Genomic DNA, 22,968 nt, shown 5'->3' on the forward strand with positions numbered 1-22,968 from the left:
GAGATCCGGCTCCTTGGGCAGATGCGCTGTGATAAAAGTGCTGTACGGAGTTATCATTTCACCTTCAGGGCACGGTTTAGCAAATGGGAGACTTAACCCCCTCACGCTTGGGAAATGAAGCGGGGAACAAACCCAACAACTCCCATGTTTAGCTTTCGAAGAAAATTATTGCTGGTCTGATCGTGTAAAAGTGCTTTGCTGCGTTTTCTGTAGCCAAATGCAAAGAATGCTCTGTGTTTATCAAATAGGTGTGACTGCAGTGTGTACCTGCCTGATGTGCCTTGACATTCTCACTGGGTCTTTGCCTTCTTTAATGTACTGTAGAGGGACATTACATTAGTGCTTCTCTTAAAATAGGGGAAAAATGCTAATATTAGTAACAATTGTTGTTACTATGTTACTGTGTTCAAACATAGTCTTTAAATTTGGACAGAAAACAAAAAGTCTGATTCTAAGCAGATGGTGCAGAGGTTTCTTAACCTCTTACGTAACATTAATATAGCCACGGTGATGGTAGGTATAGCTGGGGCCGTACCTTAAAGAGTGTTGTTTTTGTGTCCCTTTACAGCTGTACTCATTTCAATGTTAATCCCACAGCATGATGAAATAAAAACCTGTGGAACTTTCAGTGCAAGTAACTCCTCTTATAGCCAGAAAGAGACATATTTTGGTTTCTCCCCGCTCTGTGTAAGCAGGATTAGAGCTATTTTGGATCGGAATATTTGCAACTACAAAAACTTTAAAGTCTTTCATATGGTAATGGAAAGTCAGTAAGTTGTGTAAATAAGATTTAGTGTGATGACAGTGTGGCAGTTGTAAGCAGTGTTTGGGGGTTTTTTAAAAGCTTTCTGGGCTCTTAAACTGTGCTGAGGTATACACCTGCTTTCCAGAACTACGCACATTTTTTCTTGAAGTACTGTGGTTCCAATAGTTTCTGCTTGTAGCTGTATCTCATTCCAAAACTCAGAGTATTTGAAGCTTTTTCAGGCTTTAATACATTTTTTTCTATTTTCCCTACATAGATATGCCTCTTTTTGTTTTGCCTTTTTTAAAAATTAAAAGTTTAGAATGATACAAAACTTCTGGAAGAGAATTAGAGTTCCTTGTTGTTGCTTCTGTCTATAATTGTAATGATATCTATTGTAAATTTTGACTTTGAAAAGACTTTGTAGTTAAAGCACTGCCATCGATTTCTGTAGTTGAAGCCCTGCAAACGATTTCTGGAAGTTGTCTGCTGTTGTTTTCCTCTCTGTGCCAGGACAAGTAACTTTAGCTTAAAAGCAAAGCAAAATCTGTTTCTGAGGGTGTGAAGAATCCCAGTTTTCCCACCCTTTGCAGTCTTTCCCAGCTCCCTCACCCCATAGCTGTCGCTGGTGGGTCCGTTCCTGTGCCAGCTTGGCAGCGCTGCTTGCCAGCGCCCATCTGTACGTGAGCTGTGGCGCTGGCACGGTGACATCTGGAAACTCCCTGTCACAGGAATTGCGGTTCCCGAGCCAGCCTGCGACACAGGAAATGAACTCATGGAGTCTCAGGTTCAGGACAGGGCAGCTTCACAGCCTCACAGCCTGTGGCGAGGGATGACAGGGACAGCTGGCTCTCAGAACATTTGGAGGAGGGGAAATTTCCCCTACAAACCTCTTCTGCTTCATAATTGTCTGCTAACTACTGCCTCATGGAACAAGGACTTAGATTGCTGAAAATCTCCTTCTAAATAGAGTGACATGAGTTGAGAAAATGGGTATTTATAGACTGTGCCGAAAACAAACTGACCATAATGGCATTTCTCAAAAATAGGAGCAGCGTTGTACCAATTCTCAAAGTGAAATGGCTGCATTAATAAATATATCAGGTAAACTTGCTTGTTGATGAAACAAGAATTTGAGACTTCCTGAAGCTGAAATGCATATATTTAATATACTTGAAATACCTGGGGGGAAAAAAGGAAAGCACAGGGATGGCTTATTCTGAGACGTGCCTGTATTTTGTACAGAGAAAGCTTTTCAGGGAAGAGGTAGGGGTTAACAGCTGGAAAAGCAAGAATCGAGGTATTGAGAGAAACCAAGCACCACATATGATAGCACTGGAGTAAGAGCTGGAGAATTTGAAAAATGTCTAGCTGAGAGCCAAAATGGAGATCAACAACCATAAAACATTAGAAAGCAGTTTGACTCACTAAAGACCATTGCAGTCCTAGATAAGTAGACATCTCCCATGAAACCCACTATCAAACACCAGGCACCAGTTGTTACTTCTCTGAGCACTGAAAAAAACAAAGATACAAAGAATTCTGGTAATGTGAAGGAGGAGCAAACCCTCCTTTGGAGTGGCTGTGCACTGGCTGGCACAGCAGATGAGGATTGAAGAGCCTGGAGAGGACTGAACTGAGTTTACAGACTGTAAGACTATTGGCCACGTTGGAAAACTTCAGCGCCTTAAAGGACCGCAAGGCCATTACGGTATTTCATCTGGAAGGAGCCTGACCAGGTAGTGCTGGGATTGTTAAATGTTGCTTATTTTAGAAATGCACTGCTTCTAGAATCCAGCTGGTTTAGACGAATTTTTACATGAAAAGATGTTTTTGTGACTTCGGACGTTGTGTTCATCTCAGAACTATGACGCTTTGTAGCTGACAAGTCTGCAAAGTTCATAAAGCCTGGGCTGGTTCAGCTGGCTGAGTCGTGCAATGCTGACTACAGCCAAAAAGCTTTAGATAACTTTGAAATCAAATTTAAATTTTGTCCTACCTTACATGAAAAATCTAAAGTCTTACAACAGTTTCATTTTGGTTTTGTGCAAGGTACAGGTTTTGGGTTGTTTTTTTTTTTCTTATATGGTTAAAACAACCCTCAACACTTGGCTGTTCTCTTATGTCTTCTAAAAATCTATAAATTATCTGTACTAATATATTAGGTTATACTCAATTTCCACTACGTCATTCGGTCTTGGATTTGCACTTCTATCATTCCCAGTTGCAGGCGTTGTGAGTCCAGATGGGATTTGTTGAACCAATGTTTTTTTAAGACTGGTTGGGATTTTTTTGTTGGTGGTGGGGTTTTTTACTTTTTAAGAAACTTAAAGGAAAAATTCTTTCAGTTGCAGCCAAAGCAGCAGGTGAACTTAATCCAAGTTTTAGAAGAACATGCTAGTTGGGAAGCACCAAATCCCACATAGTTTGTGTGGTACAGCATTACTTTATTTCCTGAAGGGCTTGCAGTGCAGCTGTCTGCTAGGTGAGGTGTGTTTGCTGTAAGCTCCACAAATAATGGATGGATTCTCCCTAAAACTGTCATGAAGGAACATCGCTGCTGCAGACTATGGTACATTCCAGATATGATACTCTTCCAAGAGTTGTTTTGAACTGCATGGCTAAAGTGCTTTCTGAGCAGTCACTGCTATCAAGAGTGCAGTAATTAAAGACAATTCTGGTTTTCTTCCCTTAGGAGTCCAGCTGGCATAATTTCTAAAGAAATGATCATGTTTAAAATACCTTGTGTCCAGCTAGAGATGTGGGATGTATTAAACATGAAGATTAACACTTTTTCTAATTGTATTTAATCTTCTATTAAGTAGGGCTGCCTGCATTGGAACCTATGTTTTCTAGAACCTCATTATTCAGAATACCTGTCCACCACTTCAAAGCTTTCAGGTGTAAATTTTCCTAAGTCTGAAAACCCCACTCTACTGGAGAATGCCAGATCCTAAAGCAGTCTGAGGAGGCAGCAAAAATAAACTTCAACTTGAAAGAATTCAGAATTCTCAAAGACTGAATTTTTAAAGATTCTTATTTTTAGGGTTTTTTTTTTGTGATCAGCATGTTCTTAGTTTTCCCCTGCCCATGTCATATTAAAAATCTTACTATGTTTTTACTTGTAACATCTTAATTGGCTTATTTATTCATCCTCTAAAGAAAAGACTCTCAACTATTTCATTGGGCCATTGTTACATCTTTGTAAGTTCCCAGTCACTGAAATTATGGCAGAGGAGACAAAATGCAATGGAGATTTAAGAATATAATCTAAGAATATATTTTGGTGTGACAGCTGCAGATGAAGTTTTGCTGTCAGTAGATTTGCAGTCACTTCTGTAGAGAGGGACACAAGTGAAGTACCATAGTACAGAATTTTTAATTCCCTCAAGCACGAGTGAAACAAAACTCAGATGACATTAGCCTGGTCAAATTCAATGACTCAAGATAGAAAAGTCACCAAACCAAATGAAAACGTACAGCCCAGCTCACATTCTAGAGAATTGGTTTGAGTCCCAGTTCTTTGCTGTGACTGAATAAAATATTTAATCAGATGGCTACCTTAGCTTACAAAGTAGTCTTGCTTTAATGTGTCATTGAAAGAACTTCAAGGCAAGCAGGTGCTTGATTCCATTGCCTCTCTAAAAGACTCCATAAAAATGGGCAGAACTCAGGATTTCCTCAAGGCTTAGGAAAAAAAGAAAGAACTAGCTCTGTCTGTTAAAATTTTAATGTTTGAAATGGTTCATGAATTGCTTGTTCAACAGGAGAACAAAGGCAGAATTAGATGTTTTTTCTTCAAATTTAGTATTTCTAAAATGTTTCTGAACAAAAGGTACACAGGTAGATATTACATCTGTGGAAAATAAAGCATTTCTCTTTGATCTTATTAAATGGAGGCTGCTGAGCTGTCTGGACAGAAGTTACAATTGCCATGTCAGTGTTCTCAAGGGCACAGATACGCTGAAGGGCCCAGCCCGTGCGTCTGTGCTGGGACTGCCCAGCTGCTGCGGGCACGAGTTTGGGCATCTGCATTTGGCACGTGTGTGCCTGGCACAGAGATGAGTGCTTTCCTTCATGAAGTGATTGAAAACAGCTACTGAAAATTAATGCTGCAAGTGACATGGGTTTAAAGCAAAAGGATGTGTGTGTCTTCCTGAAATACCAGATATTTGCAGTCCCTCTGTCCCTTCTGTTCGGTTATTACAGTAGACACTAACTTTGATCAGTGTACAGCAGTTTCAAGTGATAATGCGGGTGAGTCCAACTAACTTAGAAACAAATGGAACAGGATCACCGTGCAGCCTAGCTCTTATGTGAGTGAATGTAAAAATAAGCAGCCATACATTCCTAAAATGCTGCCAGACACCTGGAGAGGAGCTTTCTCTGCCTTGATGTCCAGCTCTCACTGTGTCCACTGAGGTTTGATGTTGCCTGCAGTGCGAGAGAAAACCAGACTGCTGAAACGCAGTGGAATTTCACACAGCTAATACGTCTCTTCAGACCAAACTGAAGCTTAGCCTGCCCCTTGAATTTGCTCTCTGTGCTCAGCAGAAAGTCCTCCGTGGGCTTGACTTGCCTGGGCCAGGGGAGGGGGTACCCGGCAGGAATGTGTGGAATTGAAGGCTGGAAAAATGCGCTTGTCAAGCAGCATATTCTCCTGTTCTGAGCGGTTATCTAAATGAAAGTGATTTCCCAGGGCATCTGGCTCTGCACATGATCTAGAACAAATAGCAGAGGATTAATTTTCGTTTCAGAAGTGGAGGATTTAGCTCTGTCTCAGGGAGATGCTACGCGGGGGGCTGCTAGGGGAGCATTCCAGTGGGCAAAGCACTTTCTGCTGGGAATTAGCATTCAGGCAGTTCAACAGCTCCGCTGGCTGGGCAGGCTTAGCTCTCTGAGCACTCAGCAAAGGTGTCAGGGAAGAAAATGAGTTAGAAACTTCCTTGCTTATCTGCCTTAATCTATGTCTCTCTGCAAAGTTCAGTGTCTGTGATGCAAGCCTTGCAATTTGGACTTGCCGTGCTGTTAATTAAATTTGGTATGAAAAAGTCAAAACAGTTGTATTTAAGTGGTTTAGTTTATTCAGCAGCAAGTGTTGATTTATTCTTCTAAGTAGTACCTAATTAGTCCTTTTCTTCTCTTTCTCCTCCTCCCTACCCTAGGCCCATGTAAATTTGGTATCAAATTCTTATCTGAGTGTGATGTTTGACCTTTTGTGTTATTTATCAAAATAACCATCTCCAACTTAACTTTTTATCTTTCTAAAACAAAGTTATAGTTAAGATGGGAAAAATTGGCTGCTGCAAGCACCTCACACAAGTTTTGATCTTGAGCTGTGGTCACTTCTACAGTGTTAATAGTTCTCATTTACCTACATACTGCTTGCAAAACCTTAGGAGAACATCTTTTAATATCCATTTTTTACAACATAATACATTATGTACTGCCTTTGGAATACATGTCACTGAGAAGCAAGAGCTTCTCAATCAGCAGTAATTCAATCCTGGGATTATTTTTTGTCAACATGGTAAAAATGTGGTTGTTTTCTATGTTTTTAGTATTCATAAGAGTTCATTTTGAGCTTCTGCTAAAGACCTAGTCTACTATTCAGAAATTTTGATACGTCTGCTAAAATGGCTTGATTTATTCAAATAAAGCATTTCAAAATTTCTTTATAAACATGAATGTGCTTCAGTTTTAATAGAAATTGGAAAGGAGGTTACTGAAATCAGCACATTATTGGTTATTAAATAATCTCTATTGTGTGGGCTTGTCTCCTGCATGTTTTCAAAGCACACAGGTAAATTGCAGTGCAAGGTGTGGATGGTGACACCATTTATACCAAAATCTGTTTTTTATAAATAGTGACTATAGCTTAATTTTGTGCACAATGATCTTGCTCTGTGCGTGTCAGCCATTACTTATTAGCTGTGATACAGACACCGTCAAATCTCTATTCATCTGACTTACAATTTGGTTTAATGACTGAAAATTGGCATAACTTCACTCTTAACATTTTGTTGAACAAATTTAAGTACTTAAGTACACCCACATTCCTGGCAGTGAAAGGTGAAGCTCAGAGCTGAGTTTTACTCACGTTTAATCCAAAGTTATTTTTGAGCATCTAAAAACACTGCAGCTTTCTTGACTATGCTTTATTTGTTTCTTCAGGAACATCACGTGTCCACTGAGAGCTTGGAGCATGGCTATGAGCAGCGCCAGTGACTCAGTGGTCCTGAGCAATGGCAGCATCTTGTCAAATGCTGCTGGCCCAGGGGTTGGTGCAGCGAGTGACGGAGACATCGCGGTCCAGCAGCTCCCATCCAAGGAAACACCAAGAACAAAGCCAAGTCCAAATGGCTGCCTGCAACTAAATGGTACAATCAAACCATCCTTTCTGCCTTTAGACAACCAAAGAACTCAGCAGATGTTGTCGCAATGCTGCCACCCCTGTCCATACCATCATTCTTTAAGTAGCCATAACAGCAAGCAAGAATGTCATTCAGTGGTTGGCAGCTCAGCAGCATCTCCTATGACCTCGTGCTGCATGCAGCCACACACTGAGTACTCAGCCTCTATTTGCCAAAAACACACCCCTGTCTATCAGCCTGCCTGCTGTCTGCAGCCCTCCCCATCCTTCTGCCTTCACCATCAGTGGCCTGACCATTTCCAGCATCAGCCTGTGCAGCAACACATTGCCAGGATAAGGTAAGCAGGTTGCATTATTTCTTAGTTCCCACGATGGGTAATCTTTCCCAGAACTACTTTGTTTTCTTACAAAAGTTGAAGATCTGAATGGAAGATGAACCGAATTTCTTTCCCGGTAACTTTACAGATGAATTTTCAATGCATTACCAAGTTATTATTTCCAGAAGAAACCATGTCAGGAGATTTGTTTTGCTGGGCTCCATGAATATTTCTGAAGTGAATTAGTTCTTTCTTGGGACAAAAAAAATGCTGGGTTTTTTTTCTTCTTGGGGATTGTTTGGAAGCTCATTAGCTCTTCTGGAAGACACAGGGTACACCTCTATTGTGTAAAACAAACCAGTAGAGAGATAGCTAAGAATACACTGAAAGGTCCGGTATGTGTGCGTAGTCCAATCAAAACACATATTTCCTTAAAAAGATGCATTGAAAAATACTTTCAACAATTCTATTCTCGAATGTACAAGGTGTTTTTTCTTTGTCAGGCCAGCTGGTTCAGTGGGTTGCCCTCATGTCTTTTCAGTGTAGGTTATCTGCTAAACTTCAAAATTGTGGTCAGATTGAGAAATTTGGGATTGTTTCAGGTTTTAGTTCCTTCTGTTCTCCATTTCATAAGAACCTGCCTCTTGGTTTTTGTTAGCTTTGGAGTTCCAGAGCTTCAGGCAGCAACAAACTTAAGAAAAATCTTCTATAGCCTCCTGGTCCGGGGCAAAAGCAGTCAGTCTAAGAGGCAGTTTCTAAAAACCAAATTCCCCATTGAAAGAAGAAGCTCTGAAGCTTTTATTGAGGTTATTATTTTCTCTGAGTTGCAGTGGCTAAAAGAGGTGAATTTTCATGGGAGCATTAAAAACTACCCTTCTGCCTGTTCTCTAACATCTGCAACCTTGTTCAAGAGCTTGGAGCTATAAGTGTTTCTCAGTCAGTTACAGTGATTTTGTGTTGATGAAATATATGAACTAATTTTAAACTCCTAAAAATATCAGACTGGGAAAAACATGTAATGTGGAAAAACTCAAAGTGAATAAAGCTTTTTTCCTCTGAAGATACAAGCAGATGAAAACAGGGATGATAATACAGAGCGCAAATCAGCTTTCTCCTGCCAGTTTTTCCACTTACAAATGGAAAAAATCTTAGTTGTCAGAACTGCTTACAATCAGAGATGTTTTTTCCACCCCATACTTGTTTAAATGTCAAGCCAAGATGTTGTATAATTTTGTATGCAAAGGTATGCAGGAAGTTGAACTATTGTAGCATCAGTCGTACTTTTCAAACTGTTGGAATGGTTGCACTGATTTCACTGTTTTTCTCCGTGCAGCAGAGCTATTAAACTGCTTCATCTGTATTCCACAGTCATGAGGAAGGGAACAAATGCCATCCATAGGGTTTCTGGTTTTAGTCTAGAAATAAAAACAGTGAAAATTTCTTTTGGAGACGATAAAATAGCATTTTCTGTCACGCTTCACAGATGCAAAAACTGTTTGAACTGCTCTGATTGGGCTCTTGAGCCAAGACACTGGTTTTCCATCTTGGCGCTTCCTTGCCATACCATACACTGCTACAAAAATGTACAGAAATTATGAATAATGATTTATGGTAAATGGTCTGTCTTACTGCAAACAGTCAGAACAATGATGCAATCCAACCTTTAAAGCACCTGTACTTATTTAATCAGCTCTCTCTGTTAGTATACCCTGCATATCCCCATCAAATGATTACTGGAGTGCTTCCACGCCTTTTCTTTCTAAAGTGTCCATGGCTGCATTAATGGACAGTGTGTACAGTGTATACTGATCTATCACTTAGCATGGAACCAAGACTTCTTTTCTCTCTCCATACTCAACAAGGTGTGTCTAAAGACCATTGCATTGTGAAGTTAGCACCCAGAGAGGACAGTGTCAATGTAGACATGTTGGGAGATGGTAAAAACTGGGAACATCTGGATGCAGCATTGCAGGTGGATGGATGTGCACTGAGGAAGAAGCAAACTGCCTCATTTGTAGCTACTTGGCAGTGCTGAAAAGGAGAGGTGATAAATGTGCATTCATTTTTTGTGTTCTCGGGTAACTTCCTGTAAACAGAAGAGTAACACTTAGGTGTGTGATATTTTAATGTGATCATTGTTCCACACTCTTAATTTTATTGCAATTTGATCTTATAATCTGCACAGCAGCTTCTTCTCCAGGTATTTTTATTACAAGGTTCATTGGAAATCATCCAGCTTTACAAAATGTGCATGTTTTAAAGGGTTATTTAAAATGCAAATTCTCATACAAAACATTAGTTAAATTCAGTATGTAGTCAAACTACACTTAATTTAGCTTCTTTCTATTTTTAAAAAATGCACTGAAGTATTGTTATAATTTTAAGAAGGGGGAAAAGATGGGATTAGATAGAGCAGGGTGAACACTCTTTGCAGACTATCACTGATGCTGACAGCTCTGGGCAGGTAACCAATTGTTTCAGCACAACAGGTTTTGTCAGGTTTTGAAGCCCAAGGCTTAACATTTGTCAGTGACCTAATATTAAAGGAATGTGGCTCTGGTATATCATTGCAGATTGAAGTGAGCAAAGACAGATTGAAATAATGCCACACTTGTCCTATCCTCTTAAAGCTGGCTGGATCTGGAATTTTGTAGAGGGTTCAGCTTTGAAGTTTAACTAAATTACATGGAAACATCATCTAGTCACCATATCTTGAGAGTCTGGACAACTGTTAATTTTTTTAGGTTGGTGAAAAAGTTCTGTAGCATAAAAGAATATATTTTTAGCGGTTGGTGTTTTGCAGCATGATTGTGGTAAAAAATTCTATTGTAAAAGTAGGTAAAAGAGGTCAACATTTGGTCATAATAATTCTGATGGTTTTTAGATGTTTTTCTGAGACTGGGAGATCTTGAGTAAAATCTCTTGTGTTATTTTGTGCACATATTTAAGAAGTAGCTCCTGTAAACATGTTCATATCTCTTTTCTTAGTGGCCATAACAGCTTGACCACGCGAACACTCCCTGGGAAATTCTAGCCATTTCTCCATATCAGAATACAGTTCTCTGGGGGGTTGATTTGCTTTCTAACCATTTCTAAATTTACCTGTGTGAAGCATGGCACATTTAATTCTTTTCAGTACTGTTGGATGATATTTTTCCCCTATCCTGCTCCTTTGCAGAGCTCATGCTTTGGAGAGCTCATTCCCTTTTTGTTGGAATGTGCTTGTGTATCTCAAGAAACCCGAGGAGGAGGAGATGTAGTTACTGGAGGAGATGTAGTTACTGCCCCTCCTTTGCTGCCACCTGCTTCTGTAGTCATCAGCAGCCTTCACCAGGGTGGAGCAGAAATGGGGAAAACCAACCAAAGAAGGCTGTGGAAGAAGCATGAAGATTGATTCACAACGACGGGAAGCACTGGAGCTGGGAGTCCCTAGGGAAAAGGAAATGTGTGCAGCCCAGTAGCACACTGAGTGGGATGAAAGGAGGATAAAATAAATAGTGAACAGTTGCATAGTTCTCTAGGAAAACTAAATACTAGCATTTTTAAAAAGCCAGAAAACTTTTACAGTCTTTCCTATTATTTTTCAAAACATCTTCTTCATATAGGAATGTGTCACGATTCGACATGAAAGAACTGCGTGAGGACACACGGATGAGTAAAGCAGGAAAAGAGGAAAGTTTATTTACAAAACTCAATTTTATACATTTGCAAAGGTGCCTGTGGATTGGAGGATGGAATCCCACCTCTCAAACCACATTGGTCAAGCCAACTGTCAATCAACTTTCTCCTCTTACCTAAAATATGTAAAGAATGAAAGACGGTTAGCAAAACAAGGCCATTGTTTATAGGAGAAAGTGTGAGAAAGCAAAAATTCTGACTGCAATATGGAGGACAAATCAGAATGCTTAGAAAAGTCTTCAAAGACAGAGCGACAGGAATGTATGCAGGTAACTAGGAGAGGAGGGGGAAGGATCTGCAGAGATCATTCAGGAAGTCATCTCAGGATTGTGGGAGGCATGGAGTAACAGTGGTGGTATCTCTGGTACCAAATTGGATTGCTCCCCTCAGACACGTATGGGAGGTTTTAGTGGGAAAACACCAGTTAAAAGCTACTTGTATCCTTGTTAATCTTGATGCCAACTCTGCTGGAATATCTCTGGTGATAAAATGTAGAAAACCTAGGTCTGTGGGCTCAGAGACAAAAGGCAGGGCAGAAGAGGTCAGGGAGCTGTGAAGGAACTGCTGGTGCTGCTGCTAAGGAAAATACTCCAGACTGGCAGTGTGTGCAGTGCTTGCACTTTTGCAGTATCAAACCAATAAATTCAAACAAGCACTCTTGGCTCCGGGTGAACCTGCTTTGTGTCACCCAGTGCTATTTACTTTTTTAGACTATACTATTAATGCTTTTGACTAAAGCAGACAAGTAAGGAAAACTGTTCTGAAAGGCATCTGAATTATCTGTGGTAAAAAAAAAAAGCTGAAAGGATATATGAGATGATCTCTCCACAATCATGTAATCATCTCAAACTGGAACAGGAAAATAAAATCTGTTTAAAGCCCCACAGAATCCTTACTTTGGCTAAAATTTAAGAATTGTTCCTCATCCCCCACCAGCCTACTTCAGAGGTTTTAGCTCCCAAAGCTTAGTTAGTTTAAGTTGCTGGATTCAAAGTTTTTGCTTGCTAGACCAATTTACATTCTAAAGAAGGCAAAAAACAGTGTCAGGAAACTGGTAAAGCATCCAGACTTATTGTACATCTTGCTTTCAGTTAGATTTAAACCTTCTTTTGAAGTGTTTTGGCATTGCAGATTTATGTGGCGGTTCTGGGATTCGTGGTTCTGCTGTGTCTCAGAGTTCTGTGCCACACACTGTTCAAACAGCACTGCAGATGTACGTGAATACTTACACTTTATTTAATACTTTAAAACAAAACTCTGTAAAAGTGAAGAAGCTGTGAAGTGAGGATAGAACACTACAGCTGCCTCTTACGCGTTTTAGATTTTTCCTTCTAGATATTTGGCATAAAGATTAGAACCAGAAAAAAAAATCTCTTGTTTTTTCAAAAAGCAAGGGAATTTTTGCCAAATACCAATCTTAATAACAAGACTTCGTTATGAAACAGTTCCCTGCTTGATTCCAGGGAAAGGATAATTGTTATCTAGTACATTTGCCTGGCTTGCAGAGCTGATTTTGCATATACATGTGTATAAAATATTTTCATTTCAGCAACATGAACTGTTCACAAGAATTTTTCCATGGAGCTTTTTAAACAACCTATCCTATTTTGAAAGTTGTTAGCTTCTGCTTTATTTGATGCATTAAAAGATTTTTTTTTCACTTTTTATATTGCATACTGTATATATTGTATATTGTTTATGTTGTATAATGTCTTTTGTACAAAATGCATATGCATATAACAATTTAAAAATTAATAAAGGAGCTTTTCTGCCTTCCCCTAGGAAGATTAAAAATAGGAAACTTTAAGAGGAAACCTTTAGGTCAGGTTTCTGCAAGTGGTATTTCTGAAATGTTTTATCAGCCTTCAGCAACTCAAAGGCAAAAGTTGTTAACATAATTTCATTCAGTGTTCAGGGTTTTGCAAATCTTTTGGTTCATACTATAGATCAGGAGTTCCTGAAACAATACAAATTCTGGCTTTATTCTCATTTAAGCCATTTATTCTGTGCCAAAATAGGAGTTCTCCTTATTATGAAGCATTAACAACCCAATGGCATGCTTGGGATTTTGATGTAGTTGAGAAAAAAGAAAAGGAATGTGAAGCCATCTCATGCATCCGAGTCCAAATGTGGATTCTCCGTTGTGCATATGTGGAGAAGTAGGTATTCCCTGTGACCAAAGGAACTGGTCCTTTTTGCCATTGAAATAATTTTTCATGTCGGTCTAATTTGAACTGTTCTTCTTCATTGTCACACATTTTTATTTTAGTTATGCATGATCTCTGAGTGTGATACCTTAAGAGTTTTATTCTGGCTTTATTAATGTACTCTTCCCATGATAAATATTGGGCATTGTTGACTGTACAAACAACTTGCTGCACTTTCTGGAGCTGAAAGCAAAGGGCTGACACACAGAGACCAAAATACAAATAAAAATGCCGTTTATAATTTGGTGGCTGAGCAAATTAAAAATAGCATGACTAAGAAAGTATTAAGTGCACTTAAGAAACCCCTGTCATTCCGGGCTGTCCAAGGGATTTTTGCAGGCTTTTTAATAGTACTAATTAAACATTAGTGTTTGTCTAGACTTCTGGTTGTTTGGAATCAAGCGTTTTTGCCATAGGAAGGTGCTTGGAAGGTTGGTGCTTTGGTCTGAGTGCAGCTGAGTACCAGCCTGGCTGTATTTTGTCGTGCAGGTTCTGCTCCTTAGGGAATTCAGGTCCTGTGTGTGCTTGAAGATGAATTTCCTGTGCCCTGTATCCCTCACCTTTCCCTGAACAACAGAAGAGCTCACTCATAACTAGCAATCTGCTGGGCCTTTGAACTGCTGTCTTTAGCAGATGTGAAGCTGATAATGGGAGGGAAACCGTAAAAAACGTGGTTCCTTTCTTTTGTACTAAATTGACTGGAAAACCAGCATCAGCTGTGCTCGTTCTGGAAAAGGACTAATTGGTGTGGGGTGTGAGATGACTTTTAAAACTGAACATTTATGAATACTTAGAAAAAACCCACAACATCCAAAATGATGTCAGTTTGCTGGAAGGTTTTGACCATGTATCATTGTTTTCATGTACTTTTAATTTAGTAGGAGGTTGTAGTAAACTTCAGATGTGAATAAGACACACCAGACAACAAACAACAACAGACCAAACTATGCATGACCTGATTTTCATCACTCTTCAAGAGATGAGTTTAGAAAGATTTGCATATTCCTACTTAAAAGTTTTGAGTCTTCTTCTGATGGGGGAAAGTGCAGAATGATCAACATCACCTTTTAGAAAGTTCTTTAAGAGTTACCGTCATTGTCTCTAAGTCCTTCCAAAATCACTTTTTCTTCTTCTCTGATATTTCAGTGCTGTCTTCATCTCCTAGTGCATAATAGTTGATGTGCTTGCTTTTAATTGGTCAATGGTGCTTGAACAGCAAAACAAAGCAAAATTCCAAACACCATGCAAGAGGGAAATACAGAGGGTACCTGAGCAATTTGGCATTGATTTTGCTACACAAAAATTGCAGTGAGATTCTGCTGAATAAAGAAATCTCTTAAAGCCTGGACTATCAATACAAAATAGAAATGAGATGGCACCACTGGCAGGATCAGTGGAGGTAGGTTACAGGTAGAAATCCTGATGATATTTCAGACAGCTTAGCCTCACTATTTGCAATTGAGGGTGTGTTTTAGTTCTTTTCTAGTAAAATCATAAATAGATTTATGGACTGGACTGGAAAAGCTTATTTGCATCACTTCTGCCACTTCTCGTATATTTTCTAGCATATTAATAGGATACCTTGACTCAAAATTTTTAGGTTATATTTCCAGTTTGTAGGATGTAGTTTGTTCTGTCAAATGGATGAACTTTTACAAATGTTTTGCTGAACAGCTTTGATTACATTAAATCTGTTTTATAGTCTGTTCAATCCTAGAGCCCTTTTTTGGGGTCTTAGATACAATACTGGAATACTGGAAATCTTAAATGTTCAGTAAGTATTTCCTTTTTTTTTGCTTGCTTGTTACTGAGCATACAAAATTTCATGTCAGTTGATCCAGAAGATAATGTTGCATTATATAAGTTTTCATTAGTACTAGCAAAAGCTAGAGAGCCTTCTTTGTGCAATTACATATTAAATCCTTTTAAATATATTAATTGTGTTGAATACACATTTGTTTTATATCACTTAAAAGTTATGGCATTCTAAATGACTAAATTCAAAGATATTGGTACAGGAGTTTAACACTGAAGAGAAATACTTGACTAAATTTAGAACAAAGATCTTAAGTAACAGTATTTTCATTTGCTGCAAGAGATTAAATATGCAGAAAGATAAAAATTATTGTTTGTCCCCACAGTTAGATGAATAAATTGGAGAAACTGTGGTTTTAGTCTACCTTTAGAAATGCTCTCTGGTCAAAGGAGGTTTTCTGAGAGCAAAACTGAACCCCCTGGTGATTTACAACCCCAGAGTTTTATATCTGCACAGGAAGGAAGACTGAGGCATGTACCAGTTGAGGTGTGATTTATGACACTCCAAGTCTCCCACTCCAGAGCCAAACTTCCATGTGCTTAATGTCAGTCATTAATGCCTATAAGAACATGCACTTCAGCCTGTGTGGAGATACCATCATTAAAATAGGCACTCTTGGACATTTTCATTCTCATTGGTACCATGAGATGGGTTTTTTCTTCTGTGTGTGCTGTGATTCAATGGGTCATGGTAATTTCCTGTCTGTCAGAGAAATACAAGATGTGGCCATGACCTTGCGTTGCTCCATTCAACTGGGAAGTGTAATAAAAACAGCTTTGAAATAAAATATTTCTAAGGAAGGGACTTCTTGCCAGTAAAAATGTTGAAAACTACTCTAGTCATCATTTAAATCCCAGAACATATCTATTAATTTCACTGTAATTACCAAGAAAAGAGAAAAGACTAATGGTTTTAGACTTGTGAAGGATCTTGAAATAATATTAGTCTGCTCCAAATTAGCTGTTGGCTTTTTTTCAAATAATGATTCATGGTGATATTTTACTAAGCTTTTTTTTTAGTAGTTCAGAACTTTTGTTTAATTTGCCAGGCAGTGCTCCATGTGGTCCTGCCTTTAGTGCTTCAGAAGTTTAAGGAATATATATATATATAGCTTCAATTAAACCTTTTGAAGAAGTGTATACTTTAAATTGTGTATAAACTTTGCCATTTAAAGCAGGGAGAATACAGTTGAAGTATGCTTGATGGCAGTCTTCTTATTGACAGTTTTGGAGCAGTGTTTAAAAGTGGCTACACTTCTTGTAGAGAAGTTTAGGGAAGGAAGAATACAAGAAAAGTGTTTGGAGGCTGTATGACTTGGCTGCTTCATATGCTCTCAGATTTTCCTACAGAGAAGATGATTTAATTCCTTTTCAAGACAAGTGAACCAAGTAGGTGCTATAAAGGAAAAGAGCCAGTTTTCCTAGTGATTGAGAATATTTAGTCAGTTGTTGAAGATGAAAGAGGAAAGACATCAGAAGTCAGTATTGCAAAAATGTGTTTCTAAGGAACCTTAAAGTGAGGACTTGGTCAGTAAATCCTGGGCTCTTGCATGGATACCATCCCTATGGAGCAGTGAGGAAAATGAGAGGGGGAAAAATCCAACAAGCCCCTCGGCCTTGGAGATGATTATAATAGGATCATTTCAGTTTCATATCACTTGTATGTCACAAATTTATAGAAGTTTTAATTTTAGCATGTAATGAGCTATACAAGGTTAGAATAAAATAGAATATTTCACTTGGATGGCACCTGCAAGGATCATTCAGGGCTGACCCAGTTAAAGCATCTTGTTAAGGGCATTGTCCAAATGCCTCTTGAACACTGACAGGACTGAGACATCAACCCTTCCTGAGAAGGTCTGGTCAGGTGTTTAACCACCTTCTACATAAAGAAGTGTCCAGTCTGAACGTCCCCTGGCTCAGCTTTCAACCATTCCTGCATGTCCCAGCACTGGATCCCAGGGAGAGGAGATCACCTCTCCACTTCCCTGCCTCGAGAAGCTGTAGAGAGCAATGAGGTCACTGCTCAGCTTCCTTTTCTCCAAATTAGACAAGCCCAAAGTCCTCAACCCATCTTCCTCGGACATTCCTCCCAGAACTGTTCCTAAACTTCCAAATGAAAACACACACATTTAGGATGCTAATAGGATTGCGTTGACCTTTTCCCATCTCTGGTGCCTCGATGGAAACGTATTTCCCTGTTGCCAGAAATTTGTCCATGGGAGATGTCAAAACTCCATTACTTTTGCAGAGTAGGTTAATAAAGTTTAATATTGATTTCATAGCAGAAAGGAAGTCAGTGAAATGCTGGCTTAGTTTAAGTATGTAAGTAAGTGAATAAGACACACCAGACAACAAACTGCCCACTCTGTGGGGTTTTATACAGTGGGCATGCTGCAAGTCAGTGAAGCTCACACTTTTATGTTAAATTTAGCTCAAGCAGAGCAAGAATCACTCAGACAATGATTTTATTGTTAACACCTTCCTTACAATTGCTGTCCTCACAAAAAGACAATCTTATTTGCTCCTATCTGTGAAAATAGAGTAGATGCTCAGTTGGAATTGAAGAGATAGGTAAGAACACAGGAAAAGCAGATAAGAACTTCTGTGAAGTTTGATGTCTCAACTGTAAAAATGTGACTTGACATCTGTAATACAATTGCCAAATAGTGTCTGCTGAGTTGCATTTTGCTTAATATTAAGCAAAAGAATAGTCATATGTACAACATTAAGAAAAGCTGCAACACTGACATTTCACACATTTTAATGGGATGAAATAGCAGTTAGTTTCAGATCATTTCACCCTCACAATGTAGACATTAAAAAAATATAAAATCCTTTTGGATTATTCCTTGATATTTCCTGTGGGAAAAAAACCCCATGAAATTTAGTTGCATTCTTCTTGGTTTTAATAAAACCTTGAAAACCAACTTACCAGAAAACTGAATTCTTTATCTCCTTTACAAGATGATTTTGCTGTGGGTTGTCCTGTTCCTTAGAGATGTAAACAAGTAAAGCTAAGTGCAGACAAACACAATGAACACTGTATGTTTAAAAGACATCTAGATAGAGTTCAGGATTAAAATAATGGATAACTGCTCATCATAACAAAGAAATTAAATTGGGAAGCTTGTAAAAACATTTTTGGCAACATAATCTGTTGGATTTGTTGTCTGAGTGATTATTAAGATGAGAAAACACCTAGGTGTTATATCTGATATAACAGCAAAAGCTAGCTTGATATTTAGGAGCAATTCAAGTTGTTCTCTTGGGTCAATGACATTCTGAAAACATGAGGATTTTCTTCCTGTGCAGGGAATTAGTTTGCATTGTATGTTCTGATGGAGAATATGATGCATATCTCATTCTATCCTGCAGGGATTTAGCTTATCCAGGAGTATAATAATGACAAAAAGCTATGTTTTATCATTTCTGGTAACCAGATCTACCAACAAAGGGAATAGTTTCCCTCTGGCAAAGTAAAGCATTGAGGTTAAACACCTCATAATCCTTGGACAGGAGAGTCTTTTTTTCAGTTAATGCAGCTATTTATTGCAACCTACCATTTCTGACTCCAGTGAATCTTTAAGTGAAAAGCAAGAGTGCAAAATGAATCTGGTATCCTGTGCAGGGCCAGGAGTTGGACTTCAGTGATCCTGATGGGTTCCTTCCATCTCAGGATATTCCATGATTCTATATTGTGTAAATCCTTTATGATAAATATCAGAAAGCTGTACATTTATTTTCAAATTTTTGTGCAGCTAAGCACCAAAACGACAGTGCTGGATATCACTGCTGGGAGAGCAGCTTCTGCTTCTCTTAGCTCCTGTCTCCCAGGAATGAAGCAGAGGAGAAGCACCCACACTGACAGTTTCACAGTTACCCAGTGCTGTTTGTTGTTTCCTTACACCTAAAAATAGGGAACAACAATTGTAGGCAGTGCCTTTGTGCTGCCCCAGGTCAGGCTGGTAGGCATTGATTTCAGCTAGCTGGCTTCTTGTTCCTCCAAGGAAAAAAAGAGGAAAAGCCCTTCTATATCCAAGTTCCAGTCTCTACATCTGCACATGGTGAAATAAAAATGAATTGCGGCTAAGTGAAAGTCCATAAATCAGAAATCAAATGTTTAGCCAGGGCAATATCCAGAAGTGTAATAGGAATTTTAGGAAGGTAATGTGTGGATAAATTAGTACAAAGATATGATTTGGAATGTGTTGATGCGTTTTAACTGACTCAAAAAAAAAAAGCCCCAACTGACATTACTGTCGGTGTAAGCAGGAAAGTTCCTATTTAAAAACATATTAATATCTCTTTCAACCTCTTAGGTTATTGACAGCTGCCTTTTTTAATACTTTTTTGAAATTATAGATGCTTTTCAACAGCTAGAAAACTCTTCAAAGTATGCTACACAACACAGCCTGTTTTCCTAATTTCCATGGCTACATTCTGCAGGGTTTCTTGCATCCACTAAGGAAGCAGCAATGACTGATTCCTTGGGGTGGGAGGCCAAAGGGTTGCTTATGTTGGTACCTTTCTCACAACTGAGGTTTGTGAAGAAAGCCTGAAAAAGAATGTCTTGGAATATCTAGATACTTTTATTCTCTTCTGACATGTTCAGGTTTTTATTTCCCTGAAATGCTTTAGATTAATGGAACACGCTGCATATGAAGTAAATCAGCCATAGTGTTATTATTAAATACCGTGCTGAGGAACATGTTATAAAGTACTGCTTTGGGCCATGTGATGTCCAGGTGACTTGAAGACTATGAACTACATTTAGTAATACATAGGATTTCCAAAAGCTTGTTTTCCAGTGTGATCCTTGAAATTAGGACCAAACTCCCCTCTCTGATAGACCCTATTAACTTCCATGAGAAAACTCATTCAGTGCTGCAATCAGAAAGAGACTTTGGCTTCCCTGGGCACCCAAAGTCAGGATGCTGCCATGTGGCACAGCATGTTCCCCTCTGGGAAGCTCAAGCACTGGTCATTGTCTTTCTCAAATTGAAAAATATGTAAAGCAATCATATTTCTTATACCTGTGAGCCGCCCCTATTCGAGTAGGTTTGTGCACAAAGGAACAAATGTTTTCTACTACCTCACTGTTCAAAATACTAGTAGAAACACTGAGGTTAAGTGCTTATTTAGGGTGAAAAAGTGAATAACTTTAGCTGTAGTAGTCCAGTCCAAAGCTGATCAGTCCTCCTGATACTCAGTTATTTCCTAGAGTAAACTTGCTGGTGTTACAGCAGCCCTTTTTAAAGACCCCATTCCTCCTTTTCAGCATGTTACACAGAAACGTGCTGGACACTCAAATTATATTTCATACTGAGAAACATCTGGGGGGTTTAACCAATATATTTATCTTTTCTTTATGTATTTCTTAATTGTGTGATGTTCAGGTGAAATTTGCCACTAGGAAAGGACAGGATGAAGCAAAAGCACATGTTGAGCAGGGGCTGACACTCGCAGTAAACAGTGCTAGAACAGAGCCTGTCCTTTTCTTCCTCTTTCCCTTTTCTCTTCTTGGTGCAAAGTGTTTATTAGATTTTAATCAGTGACTGTCGTTTGTGCAGTAACTTGATTGTGCTGGTCTTGTCACAAACAACTGGGATTGTCACTTTTTGCCATCAGACTTGTGAGAACCAAGTACAAAGGTAATTTAATACACAGATCAACTTGGCTTTTATCCCAGCAAGAGAGTGGAATTCGCCATTTCTTTCTCATGAAAACTGATGAGGACTCTTTTGTCTACACTCTTTTTTTGGAGGCTGATGGTGTTATTTAAACTGGCTCAATGAAAGTATAATACTTCAAAAATTAGATACAGCAGCATTAATTAAGTGGGGAAGGTCTGGTTTTGCCATGCATTTCTACATTTTGGAGCATAACTAAAGAATTTTGGGCATAGTTTTCAGGGATAGCTTTTCCTATTGACCAATATAATAGAGTCATCACAACAGCTGCAAGGGATTGGTTACACTGCTGGAATTCACCCGGGTGTACCCAGGTTTTTTCAGTGCATGCTTTTCAAAACAAAACAGTTTGATAGCAGGTGTGACCTTTAACCCTCCCTAACTTTGAAGAACTTAATCATCATCATTTGTTCAGCACTGAATATATTTTGCAGGTGGAGGAAACAGAGGGAAATGTAGTTTGGTTTTCATGGGACAGGAGGAGGATAAGGAATGATTGTGTTGGCATTTTTACCCACTTTGTGTAAACCAAATTAGGCAAATTTAATCTTAAAGTAGCCCCCACGCAGAAGAAAACAATTTTATCTACTAATATAAACTGGAATTGTCATAGAAACCTTTATACAAGTCAGCATAAATACAAAGCCTGTACTAATCATTGTGGTTGGGTGGCTCTGCTTGTGCCAAAGCATTGTCTGATACTGGTACTCACAGCAGAGCCCATTATGGCACAGACAAAAACAAGGGACTGAATATATATGGAAATTCAGAGCTTTACAAATGAAAGCTAGAAATTCATGTTCAAATCACCTTACTAACAGTAAATATGTCTGTTTGTATTTCTCTCTCATCTGTAACCCAGGAGACTATGCTGCAGTTAAAAAAAATTGTTATTTTTGTTATCCAACACTGTGGCTTTGGCCCCTTTTCCATACAGTGGTGAAGGCACATTCAGCATGTGCTCTGCCTTGGTTCATGAAAGGGACTGTCTGTTTGTCTGTTCAAGCACTTTTCTTCATCCAGAGTCCTGTTACTGCTCATTTCAGATTCAAGTTGAGTTTTGACTTCAGTATGTGATTTCTGATCTTCCATTCTGCCTGAGTTGGGAAAAGTTGGTTTTGTGGTTGAGGCTGTAGATCAGACAATGAGCAATCCCCGAAGCCTGCCACAACTTCTTTTCAGCCTTGGGGAATTTACTGTTTAAAGTAATTTCAGGACTCAGTTCATTTGGGTTTCTCTGCATTCTGGCTGCTGGTGAGTCTGTTGTAGTGCTAGCAGAAGTTTTTAGCATCAGTTAGAAAATTGGGTATGTTCAGTACCCCTGGAAGTCAGATTTGTGCACCTCATCTGAAGGTTGGTGACACTTCATAAGTTTAATCTTTTGTGGCTGCATTCAGCAGAGAATCTTTGTCTATACCTTTCCTTAATCCTTGAGTTACTCTGCAACTGCAGATTAGTTATTCTGCTTTTCTCCAAATTCCTTGTGGCTGAAAGGAGCAAATATTACTACTGTGTAGTACTAAACAACTCCTACTACTTTGAAGAACAGCAAATTGAATTTCTATTTAGTGGATGATTTCTATGTAGTGGTTTAAGTTTTTCTGAAAATCTCTGAGGAGTCTGAAGTTTGAACTATCTGTGTAAAAGCATACAAATCTATGCTTTTGGCAACCTCAGTGTGCTGTTACTAAGTAGTACCTGCTTCTTAACTCAATGCTTTCCATACTTTTTTAAAGAAGTAATATTAAATGCGTCCTTGGTGGTAAAACAAATCCATAACTTAACAGAAGTTGTTGTATGGTCACAACTTTGTAGTGATTTTATGTCACATTCTTTAAATGACTTGTAGATTCTTCATGAATTTTTTTTAAAGTGAAATTTATGTAAATCTTACTGGTCCAGTAGCTAAGAAATTGAAGTGCCCTCTGTACAGCGTTGGATAAGAATAATTTTCACCTGGATTTGCTATCTCCTCTTCAAAATAATATACTTTATATTAGATTTTTAAGATGTAACAAAAACTTGCATAAAATATTTTATAGAGGTATCCTATGTCATTCTACTTCATGTATTTGGCAAGACAGAATTGATGGCCAAAATATTTTTTTTGTGATGGAATTACAAAGGACAATTAAGTTTT

The 22,968-nt window shown here is 38.7% G+C and overlaps 1 protein-coding gene across 5 annotated transcripts in view; it reads left to right on the forward strand.

Annotated features, from left to right (window-relative positions):
- DISP1 (dispatched RND transporter family member 1) overlaps window positions 1–22,968 on the forward strand; it is an 85,960-nt gene that overhangs the window by 46,896 nt on the left and 16,096 nt on the right. For 4 of the 5 annotated variants that reach the window (XM_063391092.1, XM_063391094.1, XM_063391095.1 and 1 more), the window contains exon 2: window positions 6,920–7,456. In XM_063391092.1, the coding sequence (XP_063247162.1) occupies window positions 6,920–7,456 (537 nt within the window). Of the gene's footprint in view, window positions 1–2,344; window positions 2,485–6,919; window positions 7,457–22,968 lie in introns of those variants that run through there. The other variant, XM_063391093.1, reaches the window with a different exon arrangement.

Source organism: Prinia subflava, chromosome 2, assembly GCF_021018805.1.
Source record: "Prinia subflava isolate CZ2003 ecotype Zambia chromosome 2, Cam_Psub_1.2, whole genome shotgun sequence".
Classification (NCBI taxonomy): domain Eukaryota; kingdom Metazoa; phylum Chordata; class Aves; order Passeriformes; family Cisticolidae; genus Prinia; species Prinia subflava.